Source organism: Symphalangus syndactylus, chromosome 21 (genome assembly GCF_028878055.3).
Source record: "Symphalangus syndactylus isolate Jambi chromosome 21, NHGRI_mSymSyn1-v2.1_pri, whole genome shotgun sequence".
Classification (NCBI taxonomy): Eukaryota; Metazoa; Chordata; class Mammalia; order Primates; family Hylobatidae; genus Symphalangus; species Symphalangus syndactylus.
The window spans coordinates 52,402,485-52,424,239 of NC_072443.2; the positions used below are offsets into that span (position 1 = coordinate 52,402,485).

The 21,755-nt window shown below is 46.2% G+C and overlaps 1 protein-coding gene and 1 pseudogene across 5 annotated transcripts in view; both read left to right on the forward strand.

Annotated features, from left to right (window-relative positions):
- The first annotated feature begins 1,036 nt into the window (after positions 1 to 1,036).
- On the forward strand, positions 1,037 to 5,390 carry LOC129471215 (lipid transferase CIDEC-like; annotated as a pseudogene).
- ACAD9 (acyl-CoA dehydrogenase family member 9) overlaps positions 5,356 to 21,755 on the forward strand; it is a 34,256-nt gene continuing 17,856 nt past the window's right edge. The window contains exons 1-4 of one of the 5 annotated variants that reach the window (XM_055259069.2): positions 5,356 to 5,738; positions 10,574 to 10,667; positions 19,767 to 19,868; positions 21,527 to 21,633. In XM_055259069.2, the coding sequence (XP_055115044.1) occupies positions 5,589 to 5,738; positions 10,574 to 10,667; positions 19,767 to 19,868; positions 21,527 to 21,633 (453 nt within the window). In that variant the 5' untranslated portion in view covers positions 5,356 to 5,588. The other 4 variants (XM_055259073.2, XM_055259072.2, XM_063630220.1 and 1 more) reach the window with 4 other exon arrangements.

The following is a 21,755-nucleotide window of genomic DNA, read 5'->3' on the forward strand; positions in this document are numbered from 1 at the left end:
AACAGAAAATAACTGTTGCCATGGGATGGGGAATTGGAGGAATGGGGAGTGACTGCCAATGGGAACTGGGTTTCTTTCTTTCTTTTTTTTTTTTTTTTGAGACAGAGTTTCGCTCTTGTTTCCCAGGCTGGAGTGCAATGGCACAGTCTCGGCTCACCGCAATCTCTGCCTCCCAGGTTCAAGCGATTCTCCTGCCTCAACCTCCCGAGTAGCTGGGATTACAGGCATGCGCCACCATGTCCGGCTAATTTTGTATTTTCAGTAGAGATGGGGTTTCACCATGTTGGTCAGGCTGGTCTCGAACTCAAAACCTCAGGTCATCCGCCTGCCTCGGCCTCCCAAAGTGCTGGGATTACAAGCGTGAGCCACTGCGCCCGGTCGGAACTGGGTTTCTTTTTGGGGTGATGTAAATGTTCTGAAGTTAGATAGTGATGATGTTTCCACAACTTCGTGAATATACAAAAAACCCTGAATTATATGCTTTTTTTGAGACGGCGTCTCACTCTGTCACTCAGGCTGCAGTGCAGTGGCACGATCACAGCTCACCACATCCTTGATCTCCTGGGCTCAGGTGTTTCTCCCACCTCAGTCTCCTGAGTAGCTGGGACTACAGGTACACACCACCACACCTGGCTAATTTATGTATTTTTTTTTTTTTTTTGTAGAGATAGAGTCTCACCATTTTGCCCAGTGCTGGGATCTGAATTGTACACTTTAAGAGGGTGACTTTTATAGTATGTAAGTGGTATATCAACTAAAAATTACGTATGTGGCTTACATTATATTTTATCGGACAATATTGTTCCAGACTATGAACCCTGAAGCCAGGCGCCAAGAGGTACCATGATAAAGTCTCTACATAGTGATTCCACAGCAGAGGGCCTGGGCTCCAGTTCCACCCCATAGACCCCAGCCCACTTGTTCTTTCCCTGGCAGCTGAGGAGCTATGACGTGGGGCTTTCCCAGACTGGCTCTGTGACTTCTTAGAGATGGCAGAAGCATCACCGACCTTATTCCCCAGGTTCAGGGCACTCTGATGCTGGCAGACAAGCCCTTCTTCCTGGTGCTGGAGGAAGATGGCACAACCGTACAGACAGAAGAAGAGTCTTTCCTTCCAAGCTCTGGCAGGCGATACAGTGTTCCTGGTCCTCCAGAAGGGGCAGAAATGGGAGCCCCTATCAGGACAGGTGAGGTCCCACCTGTTGGGGGAGAAAAGTGGGACCCTCGGAGAAGTCTTCAAGGGGTGCTAACCATCTGCTTGTCTCGATGCAGGGGATGAGGCACCCACTGTTTCTCCCCCATAAGCCTGCCAAGAAGATGGATGTGGCCCGCATAACCTTTGACCTGAACAAGCTGAGCCCACAGGACTTCATCAGCTGCCTGAACGTGAAGGTGACTTTCTTTTTTTTTTTTTTTTTTTGAGACGGAGTCTTTCTCTGTCCCCCAGGCTGGAGTGCAGTGGCGCGATCTCGGCTCACTGCAAGCTCCGCCTCCCAGGTTCACGCCATTCTCCTGCCTCAGCCTCCCGAGTAGCTGGGACTACAGGCGCCCGCCAACACGCCCGGCTAATTTTTTGTATTTTTAGTAGAGACAGGGTTTCACCGTGTTAGCCAGGATGGTCTTGATCTCCTGACCTCGTGATCCGCCCGCCTCGGCCTCCCAAAGTGCTGGGATTACAGGCTTGAGCCACCGCGCCCGGCTGACTTTCTATGATGTATACTCCCTTTCCTATGATCTACACTGCATGAGGCTGAGTGCATGGTGAAGTGAGCAAATTGGGATTTGCTGGGGACACCTCCATGGCACCCTCCATCCCATCCTATCTCTTTCCTCATCTGGACTCATCTGATCTGAATTGGTCTTTGATTTGTCTGTGCATTCCCCCTAGAGTGTCAGCTCCTGGAGGACAGGAATCCCATTAGCCCTGCTCATCTTTGTATCACACCTAGTGACAGCCTGGTATATCGAGGATGCTCAGTGCATGTTGGTTGAGTGAGTAGCCGATGGCACCAGGACAAGGAGCAAATCTTGAAGCTGAGGGGAATCCCAAATCCTATCTTCAGACAGAAGTCTGCTCCTTGTTCCTTTCTGGGATGTGTGAAATGCGACCTGGGGAGGAGGTGGTGGGAGAGGGAAAAATGCCTCGTGGATTCTGTTACACAGAAGCCGGTGGGTATACCATCTCGCACCCAAACAGGGGAGCAGCTCCAAGTACCCCTGGCAACAGCAGCCACATGACCTCAACCTGGCCAGTCAGAAGAACCCAACCTACCCAGCCACAGTGATTGGCTAACATCTGGGCATGTGACCAATCAGGTGGCGAGGGTCAGGACAAGGGTTGGTAGCAGGGGACAGAAGGTCTATTTCTGTTGGGTGGCTGGGGCTGTGGGTGCCATCTTGTCACCTTGAAGGGAAAGCCCACCTGAGCACGACATCCACACTGAGAGAAGGACACAGAGTCAGAGGTTGGGAGAGGGTCCAGGTGACATTATTGAGCACCCAGGTGCAGCCAAGGTACAGTTACCCCAGAATATTCTCGTTGGGATCCAGGTGGCTGTGGTCACCTAGAGAGGTCAGCAGAGCTCCTCCAGTCTCTGGAGTCGATAGCTGTGAAGTCGATATAATGAGGGCCCCGAATCACCCAACCTCAACCAGCTCCTTCCAGTGACTGCCATCGTGGGCACTCTACACCGAGTCATGTAGCATGCCAGCTGGGATTAGAGGCACTCACCACCATGCCCGGTAATTTTTGTATTTTTGGTAGAGACAGGGTTTCACAATGTTGGCCAGGCTGGTCTCGAACTCCTGACCTCAAGTGATCCGCCCACCTCATCCTCCCAAAGTGCTGGGATTACAGGTATGAGGCACTGCACCCGACCCGGCCAATTAAGCTCCTTTAAATTTAATTCAGCTGAAGTTTTTCTTTTAGTAAACTGAACAGGGGAAACTGTTTAAAACAACATCATATTTCTCAGAGGCTAATACTTAAATATAAGATGGAAGGATCAAAGTGTAACTATTGTCATTTTTATCATTTGCTGTGCTAAGTGCTTTCATATGGATTATTTTACTTAAACCTTTTAAAAGTCCTGTGAGATAAAGGGTATCATACTCATATTTACAGATGAGGAAACTGAATTTAGAAACTGGTATAGTAGTGAAACAGCAAAACTCTTCTGCTATACTCTATTGGAGCAATTAGAAACTATGCCTTAACATTTTTCTAATTTTTGTTTTGTAAAATATGTGTCACTAGATTTCTCATTTGGTTGATTTAGGGAGACCTGTGTACACTAAACATTTGACACATTAACAGACTACTTGACTGATTTAATAGTATTGTTTGGCAAAAATGTACAGCAGCTCAAAATTGAAACAGTTTTTGCAACATATGTATATTTTTCTTTACCTATGGGGATAATTTACAAAGGCAGTTGTTTCCAAATACCTTCTTGTGAAGCTGAATGCTAAGCAAGTAAATATCAACCACTGATGAAGAAACCAGGTGAGAGACCTTAGACAAGGTAAAATAATCTGAAAAGATGCCTGCAAATATTTTGCAGTTTTGACTCTACGCCTTGCAGAGTTTTGAGCTCTTTTTTCTTGATGTTGTGTTAGCAATTTAATCTTTTTTGGTGCTGAGCTTAGCTTGCTGAGATGAAAGGGATTTCTTTTTCTTCTCAAGGAGTTCACACAATGGAAGCTGGAGGCATTTCCCAACACTGTGGTCAATGCTACAGTCGGGGAACAAGCAAGTCTCCCCCAAAACAGGGATCGGAGTTTTTAAGGATAATTTGGCTCGGGAGCTCGGGAAGTGGGGAGTGCTGACTGGTTGGGTTGGAGATGGAATGATAGGGGGTTGAAGTGAGTTTTTCTTGCTGTCTTCTGTTCCTAGGTGGGATTGCAAAACTTGTTGAGCCAGATTACCAGTCTGGGTGAAAAAGCAGAGTGGCATTCTTCCTGGAGGAGCTGGCTGAAGATCTGTAGAGGGCCCATGTGCCACGTTCAGGGCACCGTTGGGCTGTGAGGTGCCAGGCATGCCCTGCCTCCTACGTGGGCCCCTATGGCCTGGCCTTTAAACCGCCACTGCAAAATTATAACTGAGACAGTGAAAGAGATCTGACCTAACCAACTCCATCTTGCTTCTAACCTCCAAGCTGTCCTTGTTCATTCCTGGGCGTAGGCTGAACTAACCTTGGGAAGGAATGAGTTTATAGTTTAACTTCAAAACAAAAATAGCCCTTTCCCGGGAAAAAAAAAAAAAAAAAAAAAAAAACCCAACAAAAAACAACCTTTTCTTGCCTGGGACCAGTCGGCCTTTGGAGGACTAACAAATTAGCTATAAGATTAGAAATTACAGTTTAGAGGCCATACAGCCTTTGGTTGCAAGAGTCTGAACGTCCCCCAAATTGTTCCTGGAAATAACATCACTGTTGTAAAACCTACCACCACCCAGACTGGTAATCTGGCTCAACCAGTTCTGCAATCCCACTCAGGAACAGAAGACAGCAAGAAAAACTCACTTCGACCCCCCTATCATTCCATCTCCAACCCGACCAATCATGCACCTCCCACTTCCCAAGCTTCTACTCGCCAAATTATCCTTAAAAATTCCGATCCCTGTTTTTGGGGAGACTGATTTGGCTAATAAAACTCCCTCTCCAGCACACCCGGCTCTGCGTGAATTACTCTTTCTCTATTGCAATTTCGGTCTTGATAAATCAGCTGTCTAGTCAGCGGGCAAGGTGAACCCCTGGGGCGGTTACAGCCTGGCCTGTCCCATCCCATCCAATAGTTCCCATCTCTTCTCAGCTCCCTCGGTAGTTTCTCTTCCTCCGCCTGCCTTTTAAGTTAGTGTTTCCCAGGACAGAGGTGACTCAGTTTTATCCAGACCGCTCTGTGACTGAAAACCCATTTTCTTTTCCTTTTCCAAAAAATGTATGTAACATACATGTCAACTAGGAACGAAACAGTATCTCAGGAATCCACCATCCAGTTAAAAATGGAACCTTACCCTTACCGTGCCCCTGCAGAGACCCCAATACAGCGCATTTCCCTCATTCTTTTGCTTTTCTCAAGTTTTACCACGGCCTAGTGGCCGCAAGTGACAAAAGAGACAAGTGGAGGCAGCTGAGCCGGCCTTTAGGTTTCTGTACACAGGGAGATTTCCCATGGCTGGCATTTATGGAAACAACCGCTGGTATGTGAAAAACAGGTCCGTCTCCGCCGTCACGACGGCCAGAGCTTATACCCGCCAAGATGCCTGCGGCCCCCACCCTCCAATTTCCTCCGGCCAACTCATTTGGCTGCGCAAGCGCAGTGGGGCCGGCGGGAAGCGTAGGCATGTGACGTCATCAGGCGGCGCGGGCCAGCCAGCTGCACGTGACTAAGGCCTTGGCCGCGGAAGGTGGTAGCCGTCCCGCTTTTCTGGCCTCTCCATCGCCTGCTGCGGGAGACCGCCCAAGCGCAGTGAGTACTGCACTTTGTCGCGGGCCAGTAACGTCATCAGACGTGGCGGACCGTGTGTGTCCCTGCGGCGCTAAGCAAGAGGGGGAGACTGAGGCTGAGGCCGGGGAACGTCGGGCAGCATGAGCGGCTGCGGGCTTTTCCTGCGCACCACGGCTGCGGCTCGTGCCTGCCGGGGTCTGGTGGTCTCTACCGCTAACCGGCGGCTACTGCGCACCAGCCCGCCTGTACGAGCTTTCGCCAAAGAGCTTTTCCTGGGCAAAATCAAGAAGGTAACGCGAGCCCTGGGCGAACCCTTGCTGTCTGGCTCCCGCTTTTCACCCTCAGCTGCAAGACTGGTGTTGAACTTTGTAAGATTCCCCAAACCTGCCAGAGAGATACACCCTGCGGCCGAGGCGTGTTAACACTCCGGATTCCTGAGTTCCAGGAAAACCTTCCCAGAGAAAGGGTGAGACATTTCCAAGACCCTTGGAAATGTGGTGGTGACGTGTTCCAGCTGAATTTTGTCAGGAGAATTTGGAAAACTCTAGGCTAGGTAATTAACAAAGCAGCCTTCATCTCAGCTGGTCTGGTCTCGAAATGTGCGGGGCTTCCTCTCTGATTCCTAAACAGTTTACACCATGTCCCTCCTCAGTCACCTTCCAGCGCCCTGGGGCTTCCTTCCCCAGTTGAGCCCTAGCGCCTCTCCCTGCCATTGAGGTTCCTCAGAAATCTGGCTCCAAGATGCTTCCCAAGGGTCGCACAACCCAGCCAGTAGTAACAGTTTGGTTATAAAACACGTTGTCCTCTTAGAGTTGGAAGACTTGGGTTTGGTCTTGGCTCGTTGACTTTGAAACTCAGTTCTTTTTTTTTTGAGACAGAGTCGCGCTCTTGTCGCCCAGGCTGGAGTGCTCACTGCAACCTCCCTCCTGGGTTCAAGCGATTCTCCTGCCTCAGCCTCCGGAATAGCTGGGATTACAGGCGCCCGCCACCATGCCCGGCTTTTTTTTTTTTTTTTTTTTTTTTTTTTTTTGTATTTTTAGCAGAGACGGGGTTTCACCATGTTGGCCAAGCTGGTCTAGAACTGACCTCAGGTGATCCGCCCACCTCGGCCTCACACAGTGCTAGGATTACAGGCGTGAGCCACCGTACCCGGCCGAGACTCAGTTTTTTCAGCCTTAAAATGGAGATAGTGTTGTGTCTCCTTCACAGATGTGTTGTAGAGCCCCAGTGAGATAAATGGTGCATGGAGAGTCTTCTTAAACTGTAGAGTACTGTGCAGCAGAAGAGAGAGCTGGCTTCAACACTTACTAGTCTTGTGACCTTGGAGCTGACGGCTTCACCTCCCTGTGCCTCAGTGCATTCATCTACAAAATAGGAATAAACACATTTCTTGCTCTTTCCTTTGTATTTTATTTTATCTTCTAAGGAAAGCAACAGTATACTTGCTATTTCCTCGAGGTGCCCTGCTTTGAACTTGGCTGAATGTTGGCTGATCCTGTATCACAGAAGTTATTCCCTGGCTTCTCTTTGGAACATTCCTCTGAGGCTGTCAGGCTGATCCCTTTGTAGCAAGCAACTTTACAGATGAAGAAGCTAAGACTCAGACTAAAAGCAGTTTGCCCAGCTAGAAAGTGCGGAGCTATGTCTTGAACATATTGGAAAACCTTTTACCCAGGACCTGGGGCAGTATGGTGCTCTATCCTGGGACTTCCTGCTTTCCAGCAGCATGGTGAAGAAAGAACACAGATCTTTCAGATCTGTTTCCATCTTTAAACCTCTGGCACCACCTGCCCTGCCCTGCCTTTACTTTCAGCTGTCAGCTTTGGTTCCCATTCCAATGGGAAAATCCATGCAGTCAGATGAGAACTTCACAGGCACAGTTAACCCCCTCCCCCTGCATATATGCCCATATTATCTACCTTCTGTTACTATGACTGAACTGTCTGCTCCTGGCAAAACCAACCTCTCATTAGACCCCAGGCCTTCTCACCTACTCAAGCGTAATTCTTTCCTTTCTCTGCATCATTAACTGTTCTTTCTACTGGACCTTGAGCCCTTACCATTCAGGCATTTGTCCCTAATGGCCATGGAAGTCAGTAATGACCTCTCTGTTATCAAATTGTGTGATCTGTTCTCAGACTTCATCCTACTTGACCCATCATTGGCATCTGACACCGTTCATCCTTCCACCCTGTTGACACACTTTCTTCTCTGGTTTCTGAATCACAATTCTCACCGTTCTCTGAATGTTCTAAATACTTCACTGGCTGATACTTCTCTGTGTCCGTTGCTGGTTCTTTTTCAGCTCCTTGAGCGCTAAACAGTGACCAGTGTTTCCAACTAGCCGAGTTGGAATTTACTAAGGCTGGGTCTCCCTTCATCTACAGCCATCTCCTGGGTGACCTTATTTAGTGTCCTGGCTTTAAATATCAATATCCTGATGCCTTAAATTTCTTTTTCCAGTTCAGATTTCTCCCTGAACTCCAGATTCCTTTTGCTTTTTCAGAGTTGGGGCCTTCCTCTTTCACCCGTGCTGGAGTGCAGTGGTGCCATCATAGCTCACTGCAACCTTGAACTTCTAGGCTCAATAGATCCTCCCACTTCAGCATCCCCAGTAGCTGGGACTACAGGCATGCCCTGCCACACCCAGCCACGATTCTTTTTTTAATCTACCTTTGTACTTAAAAGCTCTACTAAGAGATCTAACAGGCATTTGAGATTAATAGATCCCAAACTGAGTTCCTGGTTCTCACCCAATCCTGCTCCTTCCACCAGCCTTCTTTATCATAGATAATGGTGGCTCTGTTGTTCCACCTGTTCAAACAGAACACCTGGAGTCACCTTGTACTCTTATTCTCCTAGTCCACATCTAATTCCACAGAAGATCTGGTTTTCTCTACTTTCAGGTTCTTAGAATCTGACCACTTTTAGGCCCTTCTGCTGCTACTTTGAATCAGGCCAGTGTCATCTCTCACAGCCTTACTGGGATTAGAGCAGAAACATGGGACATGATGCTTAGAATCTCAGATTATGTAGGCCAGTGCTTGTCACCCTGCCTTAAGCTGGATCCAAGCTATTCATGGAGTGTCCTGGAACTGCTGCAGGGTTGGGTGGGAAGTTGAGTGGGTGGGATTTGGGTGCCTGTTTTCCCTATCAGCAGTCTCAAGTCAGAGCTGCCTGCTTCTGTCTCTTTTACATATTTGGTTTCTGCACTAGATTTCTTTGAATAACAGGTTCCACTTTTTTAGATAATTTACAAACTGTTTGTTGCAATTGAACTCTCCTCCCCTAAGGCATTGACCTGATTTGATAACATCAGAATCTTTCTCCCACGCCCCTGCAATCTCTCCTGTGTGGCAGGTTTTCTGTGGTTGTACCTGAAGGCCAATTAGTTGCCAGGCTGTCTTATCTGACCTGCCCACTGGTACCAGAATGATCTCTAACACAGCTCATTGCACAAGACCCAAGTGTCAGTGAGCCTCTGTGTTCAGTGAAGGAGACTGAGCTTTGATATAAAAGGCTGCAGAGTGATGGAGCCGTCAGCTTGGTTTTTTTCTTTTTTTTTTTTTTTTCCCTTGAGACAGAGTCTCACTCTGTCGCCCACCCTGGAGTACAGTGGTACAATCACAGCTCACTGCAGCCTCAACCTCCCCAGGCTCAGGGGATCCTCCCACCTCAGCCTCCTGAGTAGCTGGAACTACAGGTGTGTGCAACCACGCCCAGGCTGGTTTTGAACTCCTGGGTTTTAAGCAATCCCCCTGCCTCAGCTTCCCAAAGGACTAGGATTACAGGCAGTAGCCACTGCACCCAGCTAAGCTTGTTTTTTTCTTTTTCTTTTCTTTTTTTTTTTATGGAGTCTCACTCTGTCACCTAGGCTGGAGTGCAATGGCGCAATCTTGGCTCACTGCAAACTCCTCCTCCTGGGTTCAAGCAATTCTCCTGCCTCAGCCTCCTGAGTAGCTGAGATTACAGGTGCGTGCTACCACGCCCGTGTAATTTTTGTATTTTTAGTAGAAACGGGGTTTCACCATGTTGGTCAGGCTGGTCTCAAACTCCTGACCTCGTGGTCCGCCCCCCTCGGCCTCCCAAAGTGCTGGGATTACAGGCGTGAGCCACTGTGCCTGGCCTTCAAGCTTTTTTTTTTCTATACCACCTTCAGGGTGGTTTTGGAATGGATGGAGGCAGGGATTCCTTTAAGTTGGCTGTCACATTTAGTTAGGGACTCACCTATAAGCCTGTGGTCCTGGGCCCAGAGAGGAGAAAGCAGTGTGAGCATATTGATAGAGCAGAGAAATCTGTTGGCTGATTAGCTGTACAAGGTCTGAGGAGAAGGTTGAGGTCTCCTGAAGACTTCTCTAGAGACACTTGGTGAGAGGTGCCATGAGGACAGGTGGTGCTTGGGCTTAATAGCTCTGACTCAGGACATCACTGCTCAACAGCCTGAAGCCCACATCCAAAGCTCATGTCATGCTGGCAACTGAAGGGGTAGCAGAGCCCAAAAGTCCAGAGGGGCTCAGCACAGGGAGCAGATGTCTGTAAGCAGGAGAGACAGCGGCTGTAGGGATCAGTGAGACTTGGTAAGCATGATGTGCTCTTGTCAGCGTAGCATCTTTGAGCTCACACAATAACTGATGTAGAATTGTCCATTTCAGTAAGGAGTTTCCACATCCACTATCTTCCACGATTCTCACAAGGGCCTTGAGTAAATATTACCTGCATGTTATGAGTGAGAAAGGGGTAGGTTAGAGAGCTGAAGGGATTTGGTGAAGGCCACGTAATTAGTAAGCCTGAAATCAAGGACCAGACCCCCAGGCTTCTAAATGTTAGTCTTGGGCTCCATGTTTCATGGGACTATTATCATCCCTTGTACTGAGAAGGAAAGCTGATGAAAATCGGGAAGAACCTATTTGAACAGGGGAGGGAGATGGATGTGGGTGGTGGAGCCTGCACATAGTTCCTGTATCTCAGGAACCTTGTGAGGTTTGCTTTCCAGTTCCTTCAGTACGTCATGTCCCGCTGGCCAGGGTGGAGTGGAGCACATGTCTTTCCTTCCCTTTTAACTGGTATTTCCATGATGGGAGTGTGCTAAAAATTAAATTTTTTAGGAAATATTTACTATTTTTAGAAAGAAGTTTTCCCATTTCCAGAAGTTAGCCAAGATGAACTTAATGAAATCAATCAGTTCTTGGGACCCGTGGAAAAATTCTTCACTGAAGAGGGTATGTATGGTTTTCTTTACCATTGCCGATTTCCATTGTAAGGGCAATTCGGTTGATATTTATATTAGAAGTGACAAACATAGGAGAAGTCTTCTTGAGGGAGAAATGGTTTTCACTCATAATATTTTGCTTTAGGTTTCATCCCTATTGCCATTTAATTAAAAAACATCCAGTTAAATGCTTATCATTGTATTTGTGGTTCAGGACCACTTTAAACATTTCCAAACTGTTCCAGGCCAACACTTCCATAAGCTATAATAAAAATGAATAACTAAAAAAATTAGATGGCAAAAAGCCAAGGCCACACACCATACAAGCCCATGGAGCATGTGTTGGTTGTTGTGGCAGTGTACAGTTGCTCTTAGTGTTTCTAAAGGTTGAGTTTCAATTTCTGTACTTTGGTAATTGTAAATAAATGGTGATTTGTGGACCAGCCACAGTGTGGCACCTGCATGGTGAGGCAGCATTTGACCTCAGGTCCCTCTCTCAGAGCTGTTAGCTGGTCCTCCAGCCGGGGCCTTGGTGGAGAGAGAGTTCAGTGATGGTGGATGGACAGCAGCTCTTCCCTAATACTAGGATCCTGGAGAGCTTTTGTTTGTATGAATTTTATCTATCAATATTTGCCCTCTTAGGGATTATTTTATTTTTATTTTACTTTATTTTTTCGAGAAAGGGCCTAGCTCTGTTGCTCAAACTGGAGTGTGGTGGTACCATCTCATCTCACCACCACCTCCATCTTCCAGGCTCAAGCAGTTCCCCAACTTCAGTCTCCTGAGTTGCTGGAACTACAGGTGCACACCCCCATGCCCAGCTAATTTTTTTGTATTTTTCATAGATACAGGTTCTCACCATATTGCCCAGGCTGGTCTCTACTCCTAGGCTCAAGTGATCTTCCCACCTTGGCCTCCCAAAGGGCTGGGATTACAGGTGTGAGCCACCATGCCTGGCCCCTCTTAGAAATTAAAACTGAGAAATTTAAAATATACTGTGGGGCTGGGTCGGGTGGCTCATGCCTGTAATCCCAGCACTTTGGGAGGCCAAGGGGGGCGGATCACCTGAGGTCTGGAGTTCGAGACCAGCGTAGCCAACATGGTGAAACCCTGTCTCTACTAAAAATACAAAAATTGGCCAGGTGTGGTGGCGGGTCCCTGTAATCCCAGCTACTCAGGAGGCTGAAGCAGGCGAATTGCTTGAACCCAGGAAGCAGAGATTGTAGTGAGCCAAGATTGCACCACTGTACTCCAGCCTGGGTGACAGAGTGTGACTTTGTCTAAAAAAAATAAAAATATACTGTGTTCATTTGTTTAAAAATAATAAATCCATTACATGTTAACATAATATTTTTAATGAAAAATATTTTGTTTTTGTTTTTCCGAGACAGAGTCTCACTGTCACCCAGGCTGGAGTGCACTGGTGCGATCTTGACTCACTGCAACCTCCACCTCCCAGGTTCAAGTGATTCTCCTGCCTCAGCCTCCCAAGTAGCTGGGACTACAGGCATGCACCACCATGCCCGGGTAATTTTTGTATTTTTAGTAGAGATGGGGTTTCACTATGTTGGCCAGGCTGGCCTTGAACTCCTGACCTTGTGATCCGCCTGCCTTAGCCTCCCCAAGTGCTGGGATTACAGGCGTGAGCCACCGCGCCCAGCTAATGAAAAATATTCTGAAAAATAATTAGGCCGGGCATGGTGGCTCACACCTGTAATCCCAGCACTTAGGGAGACTGAGGTGGGCGGATCACCTGAGGTCGGGAGTTCGGTACCAGCTTGACCAACATGGAGAAACCTCACCTCTACTAAAAATGCAAAATTAGCTGGGCGTGGTGGTACATGCCTGTAATCCCAGCTACTCAGGAGGCTGAGGCAGGAGAATCGCTTGAACCTGGGAGGCGGAGGTTGCAGTGAGCCGAGATCGCGCCACTGCACTCCAGCATGGGCAACAAGAGTGAAACTCCGTCTCGAAAAAAAAAAAAGAAAAGTAAGTTAAAAAAAAAAAAAAAAGAAAAATAATTGATGGAAAGAGTGGCATTGGTTGAAAGTTATGCAAGTCCTTTTAATGTTTGGCTTATTAGAAGACAGCTGGATTCTCATACCTGTTTGTGCACATAACCTCTGGAAAAGTCCACTGTGCAGTCTTTTTTTTTTTTAAACTGTCTTTTTTTTGTAATCTTCACACATGCTTTTTGTTTGTTTGTTTCTGAGACAGTCTTGCTCTGTCACCCAGGCTGGAGTGCAGTGGTACGACCCCAGCTTACTGCAACCTCTGCAGTTGAAGTGATTCTCATGCCTCAGCTTCCTGAGTAGCTGGAATTACAGGCACGCGCTGCCACGCCTGGCTAATTTTTGTATTTTCAGTAGAGATGGGGTTTCACCATGTTGGCCAGGCTGGTCTTGAACTCCTGACCTCAAATGATCTGCCTGTAATCCAAAGTGCTGGGATTACAGGTGTGAGCCACCGCACCTGTCCTGACACATGCATTTAAAGCAAGAAGCACACACTTCCAGGACATAGGGCTCCGTCAGCAATAACTGTCATCTTCGTATTTGCAGAGATGTAAATATATAAGAAACCGGCTGGGCATGGTGGCTCACACTGGTAATCTTAGCACTGTGGAAAACTGAGCGGGGCAGATTGCCTGAGTCCCAGAGTTTGAGACCAGCCTAGGCAATGGAGCGAAACCGTCTCTACTAAAAATACAAAATATTAGCTGGGCATAGTGGTGCGCGCCCATAGTCCCAGCTACTTGGGAGTCTGAGGTGGGAGAAGCACCCAAGCCTGGGAAGTCAAGGCTGTAGTCAGCTGTGTTCATGCCATTGTGCTCCCGCCTGGGCGACAGGAGTGAGACCCTGTCTCAAAAAAAAAAAAAAAAACATATATATATATACACACACACACAAGAAACCACTGCAAACCAAACCTACTCCCTCTCACAGGAACAAAGGTCTCTTGGAATAAATAGCAAATGCTGGAATAAAAACTGTTCATTCAGCTGCCATGATGTGAATTCAAAAAGGAAGTTAAATCCAAGGACAAAGCAGAGAAAAGAACATACAAAAATACACCTATTTCATGTACATTCAAAGAGGAGGCTAATCACTGTGGACAAAGGCCCCTCTGGAACGACAGCTGTAGGCAGCCAGCGGTGCCACGGAAATAGAGGCACTGGTCAGCTAGAGACACAGAAAAATCCCATCCTCCCACAGCTGGCCTCTATGAAAACCAACCAGGACAGACAACCCTTCCCCAAAAGTAATAGCTGAGAATAAAAGCACAAATATTGCTGGAAATCCAAGTAGCCTCTTTTACTGCTTTGAGTGACTTACATGCAAACTTAAGACTTTTTTCTGAATCCTTGATCAAGATTTATTCATGTAAAGGCCGTACATAAATTCTGGGAACATGGTACTTTGGACTATATATTGGACTCAGCCAAAACATTAAATACACTACACTGCGCCCCACTGTACAGTCTTCGGAGAATTAGAATTTAAAAGCAAATAACATCTTAAATAGTTTTAGGCCAGGTATGGTGGCTCATGCCTGCAATCCCAGCACTTTGGGAGGCCGACACAGGTGGATCACTTGAGGTCAGGAGTTTGAGACCAGCCTGGCCAACACGGTGAAACCCTGTCTCTACTAAAAATATAAAAATTAACTGGGTGTGGTGGTGCGCGCCTGTAATCCCAGCTACTGGGGAGGCCGAGGCAGGAGAATCACTGGAACCCGGGAGGTGGAGGTTGTATTGAGCTGGGATGGCGCCACTGCACTTCAGCCTGGGTGACAGAGCGAGACTCCATCTCAAAAAAAATAAAAACTAGTTTTGACCCTATGGGACCCCCTAGAAGCAGCTCAGGTCCCCCAGAACCTCTTTGAGAAGTGCCAAATTGTCAGCTGTCATTGCATTGCTTGGTTTTTGTTTCTTATTTCACACCCGGTGATCACAAATTATATGTTGCTAGTTTTAAAAGTTGCTTATTTATATATAAACATAATTTATAATTTAGAAATACTTATTTCTGCTTTTTTTCCTAGTGGTTATCTTCCTATTTGTATCTTTTTTTAGTTCCCATAGTCTCTTGTTCTTTTATTTAAACTTTTCCTATGTGGTTTGTCAGGTTTTTTTTTTTTTTCAGGATTAATTAAGGTATAATTGATTTACAATAAATTGCACACACTGTCGTGTCACATAATGATGTTCAAGTCAATGACAGACCATATATACAATGGTGATCCCATAAGATCATCATACCATATTTCTACTGTATCTTTTCTATGTTTAGCTGTGTTCATATACACAAATACTTACCATTGTGTTACAGTTGCCTACAGTGTTCAGCACAGCAATATGCTGTACAGCTTTTTTGTTTTGTTTTCCTTAAAAAAATAAAAAATATTTTACAGTGAGATGGGGTTTCACTGTGTTGCCCAGGCTCTGGTCTCCAACTCCTGGGCTCAAGTGATCCTCCTGCCTCAGCCTTCCAAAGTGCTGGGATTATAGGCATGAGCCACCACGCCCGGCCTACTGTACAGGTTTGCAGCCTAGTAGCAAAAAGCCATACCATATAGCCTAGGTGTGTAGTAGGCTCTGCCACCTAGGTTGTGTAAGTCCTTTCTGATGTTCATACAGGGAGAGAATCACCTGACACATGACTGTATTTAGGGAGTACCCCTCAGGAGCCATCAGTGCAACAGAGGAAGTGAACGTACTCATTACCCATCAAAGTTTCCTTGTGCCTCTTTTATTTCCCCCATCCCCAGGCAACTGCTGATCTGTTTTCTCTCACTATAGATTAGTTTGTATTTTTTGGAATTACATTATGTGTGATTTTGTCTGGCTTCTTTCTGCATAATTTTGAATTTCATCCATGGTGCACGTATTGGTAGTGCTTCCTTTTTAATGCTGAGTCGTATTTCTTTCTATGGATATACCAAGATTTGTTTATCCATTCAAGCAAGTATTCATCAACATAGGGTATGTATCCAGATTTTAGCTGTCACCAAAAAAGTTGCCATAAACATTCCTTTTTTCCTCTTTTTGTTTTTTTAAGAGACAGGGTCTTTCTTTGTTGCCTGGGCTGGAGTGCAGTGGTGTGATCATAGCTCACTGCAACCCTCGAACTTCTGGGCTCAAGCCATCCTCTGCCTCAGCCTCCCGCATAACTAAGACTACAGGCACATGCTACCATGCCCAGCTAATAATTCTTAAAGTTTTTTGTAGAAATGGGTTCTCACTATCTTATTCAGGCTGGTCTCAGACTCCTGGGCTCAGGTGATCTTCCTACCTCAGCCTCTTAAAGTGTTGGGATTACAGGTATGAACCACCGCGCCTGGCCTGTATTTTCTTTTTTTTGAGATGCCATCTTGACTCACTACAACCTCCACCTCCTGGGTTCAAGCGATTCTTCTGCCTCAGCCTCCCGAGTAGCTGAGATTACAGTTACATGCCACCACGCCTGGCTAATTTTTGGTATTTTGAGTAGAGAAGGGGCTTCACCATGTTGGCCAGGCCAATCTCGAACTCCTGACCTCGGGTGATCTGCCCGCCTCGGCCTCCCATAGTGCTTGGATTACAGGTGAGAGCCACCTTGTCCAGCCTGGCCTGTATTTTCTTTTAGAAACTTTATAGTTTTGGCCGGGCACAGTGGCTCACGCCTGTCATCCCAGCACTTTGGGCGGCCGAGATGGGCGGATCATGAGGTCAGGAGATCGAGACCATCCTGGCTAACATGGTGAAACCCCATCTCTACTAAAAATACAAAAAATTAGCCAGGCGTGGTGGCAGGTGCCTGTAGTCCCAGCTACTCGGGAGGCTGAGGCAGGAGAATGGCGTGAACCTGGGAGGCGGAGCTTGCAGTGAGCCAAGATTGCACCACTGCACTCCAGCCTGGGCGACATAGCAAGACTCCATCTCAAAAAAAAAAAAAGAAACTTTATAGTTTTAATTCAGGTTTAGAACTATGATTCATTCCAAGTTAATTTGCATTTCTTTTTTTTTTTTTTTTTTTTTTTTTTTTTTGAGACGGAGTCTCGCTCTGTCACCCAGGCTGGAGTGCAGTGGCGCGATCTCGGCTCACTGCAAGCTCCGCCTCCCGGGTTCACGCCATTCTCCTGCCTCAGCCTCTCCGAGTAGCTGGGACTACAGGCGCCCGCCACCGCGCCCGGCTAATTTTTTTTGTATTTTTAGTAGAGACGGGGTTTCACCGTGGTCTCGATCTCCTGACCTCGTGATCCACCCGCCTCGGCCTCCCAAAGTGCTGGGATTACAAGCGTGAGCCACCGCGCCCGGCCTTAATTTGCATTTCTTTATCAATTTTACAATTTTCAATGTCTACAAAAAGGCCTACAATTCTTAAATGGTTGGTTTTTATCTTTTAGAGCAATTTTTTTTTTTTTTTTTTTTTTTGAGGCAAAGTCTCACTCTGTCGCCCAGACTGAAGTGCAGTGGCGCTATCTTGGCTCACTGCAACCTCTGCCTCCCGGGTTCAAGCAATTCTCCTGCCTCAGCCTCCTGAGTAGCTGGGACTATAGGTGCGCACCACTATGCCTGGCTAATTTTTATATATTTTTTAGTAGAGACAGGGTTTTACTATATTGGCCAGGCTGGTCTCGAACTCCTGACCTCGTGATCCACCCGCCTTGGCCTAAAGTGCTGGGATTATAGGCTTGAGCCACCGTGCCTGGCCAGCAATTTTTAAAATAGGAAAAAAGGATCTTGTGGTTACCCATGTAGTTACTGATTCCAGGGCTCTTCATTCTCTCATGTAGAGTCAGATTCCCTTTTGCTACCATTGCTCTTCTGTGGGAAGGACTTCCTTTCACTTTTCATGATGTGCAGCTCTGCAGGGGATGCATATTCTCACTTTTGTATGTCTAGAAAAGTTTCAGCCGGGCATGGTGGCTCATGCCCGCAATGCCAGCACTTAGGGAAGCCGAGGCTGTCGGATCGCCTGAGGTCAGGAGTTCAAGACTAGTCTGGCCAACAGTGAAACCCCGTCTCTACCAAAAATAGAAAAATTAGCCAGATATGGTGGCGTGCGCCTGTAATCCCAGCTACTCGGGAGGCTGAGGCAGGAGAACCACTTGAACCCAGCAGGCAGAGGTTGCAGTGAGCTGAGATCACACCACTGTACTCCAGTCTGGGCGACAGAGCGAGACTCCATCTCAAAAAAAAAAAAGAAAAGAAAAGTCTTTCATCAGAACAGGTTTCTGTGTTGACAGGATTTACCTTTCAGGCCATTGTGTTGCTCTGTTCTCTTCCTGACTTCATATTGCTTCAGAAGAGATGTCTGCTTCCATTCTTTGTTCCTTTGTACATAGTGTTTCTTTCATCTCTGGCTGCTTTTCAGTGGTTTTAGGAAAATTGATTATCACATTTATTTATGTAGTTTTTTGCACATTTATTTTGCTTGGAGTTCTTTGAACTTCTTGGCTCTGTGTGTTTATACTGTTTATTGAATTTGGATAAACAGTTGTACACCCATACAGTGAATACTGAACAACAAAAAGTAATGAAGTATTTATACACGCAACAACACGGGTGAATCTCTAAATCATGACCTGAGTAAAAGGAGCCAGGGAAAACAGACAGGTGCCATATGGATTCATTTATATAAAACTTGAAGATGCAAACTGATCTACAGACAAAAGATTTGTGGTTGCCTGGGGATGGTGAACAGAAGGATCAATCACAAAGGGGCATAGAGACTTTTGGTGAAAAAGGAAATGTTTTTATCTCGATTGTGATGTTTTCACTGACAAGTATGTCAGAACTCAACAAATTATATATTGTAAATATGTGCAGGTTATTTGCCAATTATATATATTATGTATGTCAATAAAGTTGTTAAAGGATAAAAAATGAAGGGTTTGGCCTGCACTTTTGGGAATCTGTAGTTCTCTTAGTGACCTACGTATACAAAAATTCTGAAGTGTAGGTTATGGTGTTTTTAACAATTTATAGTATTGATGAAGTTTAATTAGCAATTCAGAAGTACACTTTAATTAATTTGATGCATACAAAAGTGTGCAATTATAGGCCTAATGCTGTGCTATTGATTGTTCAGTTTTGCTGCAGTGAATGTGAATTTTTATTTTAGAGATGAGATCTCACTCTGTTGCTCAGGCTAGAGTGCAGTGGTGTCATCATAGCTTACTCAACCTCCCAGGTTAAGTGATCCTTCTACCTGAGCCTCCCAAGTAGCTGAGACTACTGGCTGAATGTGAATGTTGAATGAATGAATGAATTGGTGTTAAACAGGCTAAACTATCTCAGAACTTGTGGATTGTGCTGAAAGCAGTATGGCCTCTGACAGTGAAGTAAACCTTGGCCCAGATACTGCCGTGAAGTGGCTATCTAGCTGAACATTTTAGTGCAATTCTGAGACTTGCATATTTATTCTCTCATTTCCTAGAAAATACTGGCCAAAAAAAGTATGAGGTCTAGAAGGAGGAGGAAAAACATGAAGTTTAACATGACTATAGAAAAATTTACATCCCATGAATGTATAATTTGCTGCTGTTTTACACAGCAAAAGCACCCCTGTGACTAGCACCCAGATCAAGAAATAGAACACCACCTAGCTCTGGCAGCTTTTAACAATTTTATTCTGGCCGGGCATGGTGGCTCACACCTATGATCCCAGCACTTTGCGAGGCTGTGGTGGGAAGATTGCTTGAGTTCAGGAGTTCAAGACCAGCCTGGGTAACATAGCAAGACCTTATCTCTACTGAAAAAAAAAAAAAATTAGCTGGGTGTGGTGGTATGTACCTGTAGTCCCAGCTTCTCATGAAGCTGAGGCAGGAGGCTCACTTGAGTCTGGGTGATTGAGGTTACATGAGCTATGATTGTGCCACTGCACTCCAGCCTGGATATCAGAGTGAGACCTTGTCTCTAAATAAATATATAAAAATAAAATTTTTCCTGGGCTCATTATATAAAATTGAACATAGGCCAAATGACCATGACTACAGAATTTCTAGTTTTGAAAAAGTTTCTACTCTGGGATTATTTATGATTAATATATAAACACTGTCCTGTTTACTTACATTTGTAGAAACATAGCTTATATTTGTTTAATCAAGATTTTCCTCTTGGCAGTGGACTCCCGAAAAATTGACCAGGAAGGGAAAATCCCAGATGAAACTTTGGAGAAATTGAAGAGCCTGGGGCTTTTTGGGCTGCAAGTCCCAGAAGAATATGGTAAGTCAAGCAAACAAGCACCCAGCCAGTTTAGCTCTTAAGAAAGCACTCTGTATTTGTCCATAACAGGTCTAGTTGCTGGAATAGATGGCACCATCCGTCGTGGGCTACATGGTAGGGGTGGACTGACTGAAGGACCTGTAGGGAGGAAGTGCTCTCGGGTCCCGTGCTTCTCATCCTAGCACAGAGGAATGAGGCATGTGGTCTGGCTGGCTGTAGAGTGCAAGGCACGTCAAGGTGGGAGATTGGACCAGTGGGAACCTTTGAGCAGGGTCCTTTGTCTTATGGACTGTCCCTGTAATTCTTTGAGCATCCTAGTGATGTTTTTAGCCCCCAAGTGGCGGTTCTGCCTTATTAGAGTTGGCCAGTCACTACAACTTGCCTCCCTTATGCTTTTTCTCGAGTTGGTCACCTGAACTCTGCAGAGGTTAAAGGGACAGGCAAGCAGTGTGTAGAAGGCAAGGTAGAAAATGGTTCAAAGGGATAGACCACACACATGTGTGCCATTTGTGTTTACCCTCAGGCCCTTTTGATACAAAATTATAAAGGCCAAGGATGCTGCTAAGCATCTGACAATCCACAGGACAGACCCCCACAACAGAAAACAATCCATTCCAAAATGTTACAGTGCCACAGTGGAGAAGCTCTGTCCTGGAGTCCTCTGGATACTGGGCAGTGGGACACACTATAATTGTTGCATTTATAAAGACCTACAACTGTGATGGAAGATTCTCACTACGTGTTAATTGATTTGATGTGTGTGTAGATATCTTCATATTTAAAGTATATATCTACATATGCTTGTATGCCTAGAAAAAGTGTGGATGGAAGGATATACACAGAAATGCGCTTTCTGAGGCACAAGATTGTGAGCTTTTTTTTTTTTTTTTTTTTTGAGATAGGGTCTCATTCTGTCATCCAGACTGGAGTGCAGTGGTGTGATCATAGCTCACTGTAGGCCTGAACTCCTCGGGCTCAAACAATCCTCCCACCTAAGCCTCCCAAGTAGCTGGGACTACAGGCATGCGCCGCCATGCCTGGTGAATTTTTTTTATTTTGTAGAGTTGGGGTCCTGCTATGTTGCCCAGGCTAGTCTTGAATTCTTGGAACCAAGCAATCCTCCCACCTCAGCCTCCCAAAGCACTGGGATTACAGGCGTGAGCCACTGTGCCCAGCCCTCGATTTTTGTTTACTTTGTACCTTTCTGTATTGTGATTTTTTTTTTTTTTTTTTTTTTGAGACAGAGTCTGTCTCTGTTGCCCAGGCTAGAGTGCAGTGGTGCGATCTTGCCTCACTGCAACCCCTGCCTCCCAAGTTCAAGTGATTCTCATGCCTCAGCCTCCCGAGTAGCTGGGACCACAGGCACGTGCCACCACACCTGGCTAATTTTTGTATTTTTAGTAGAGACGGGGTTTCGCCATGTTGGCCAGGCTAGTCTCAAACTCTTGACCTCAGGTGATCTGCCCGCCTCAGCCTCCCAAACTACTGGGATTACAGGTGTGAGCCACCGTGCCAGGCCTGTATTGTGATTTTTTCTTTTTTTTTTAATATGGTGATCTGGCATTACTTTATAATCAGAAGAAAAAAAAAAAACAATGAAGCCTTAATGGGAGGAATCTGGGGCTGGGCTGTGATTGATGCTGGTCCATCTCTCCTAGGTGGCCTGGGCTTCTCCAACACCATGTACTCACGACTAGGGGAGATCATCAGCATGGATGGGTCCATCACTGTGACCCTGGCAGCACACCAGGCTAATGGCCTCAAGGTTAGGTATCTGGGGATTCTGTGTGGTGCTCTCTGTAGGTCTTCTGGAGTCACATGCTGGCATAGAGGCCAGAGGCTTGCTCCCTCTGAATTGGGCCTGATATCTGACCTTCAGCCCTGCCC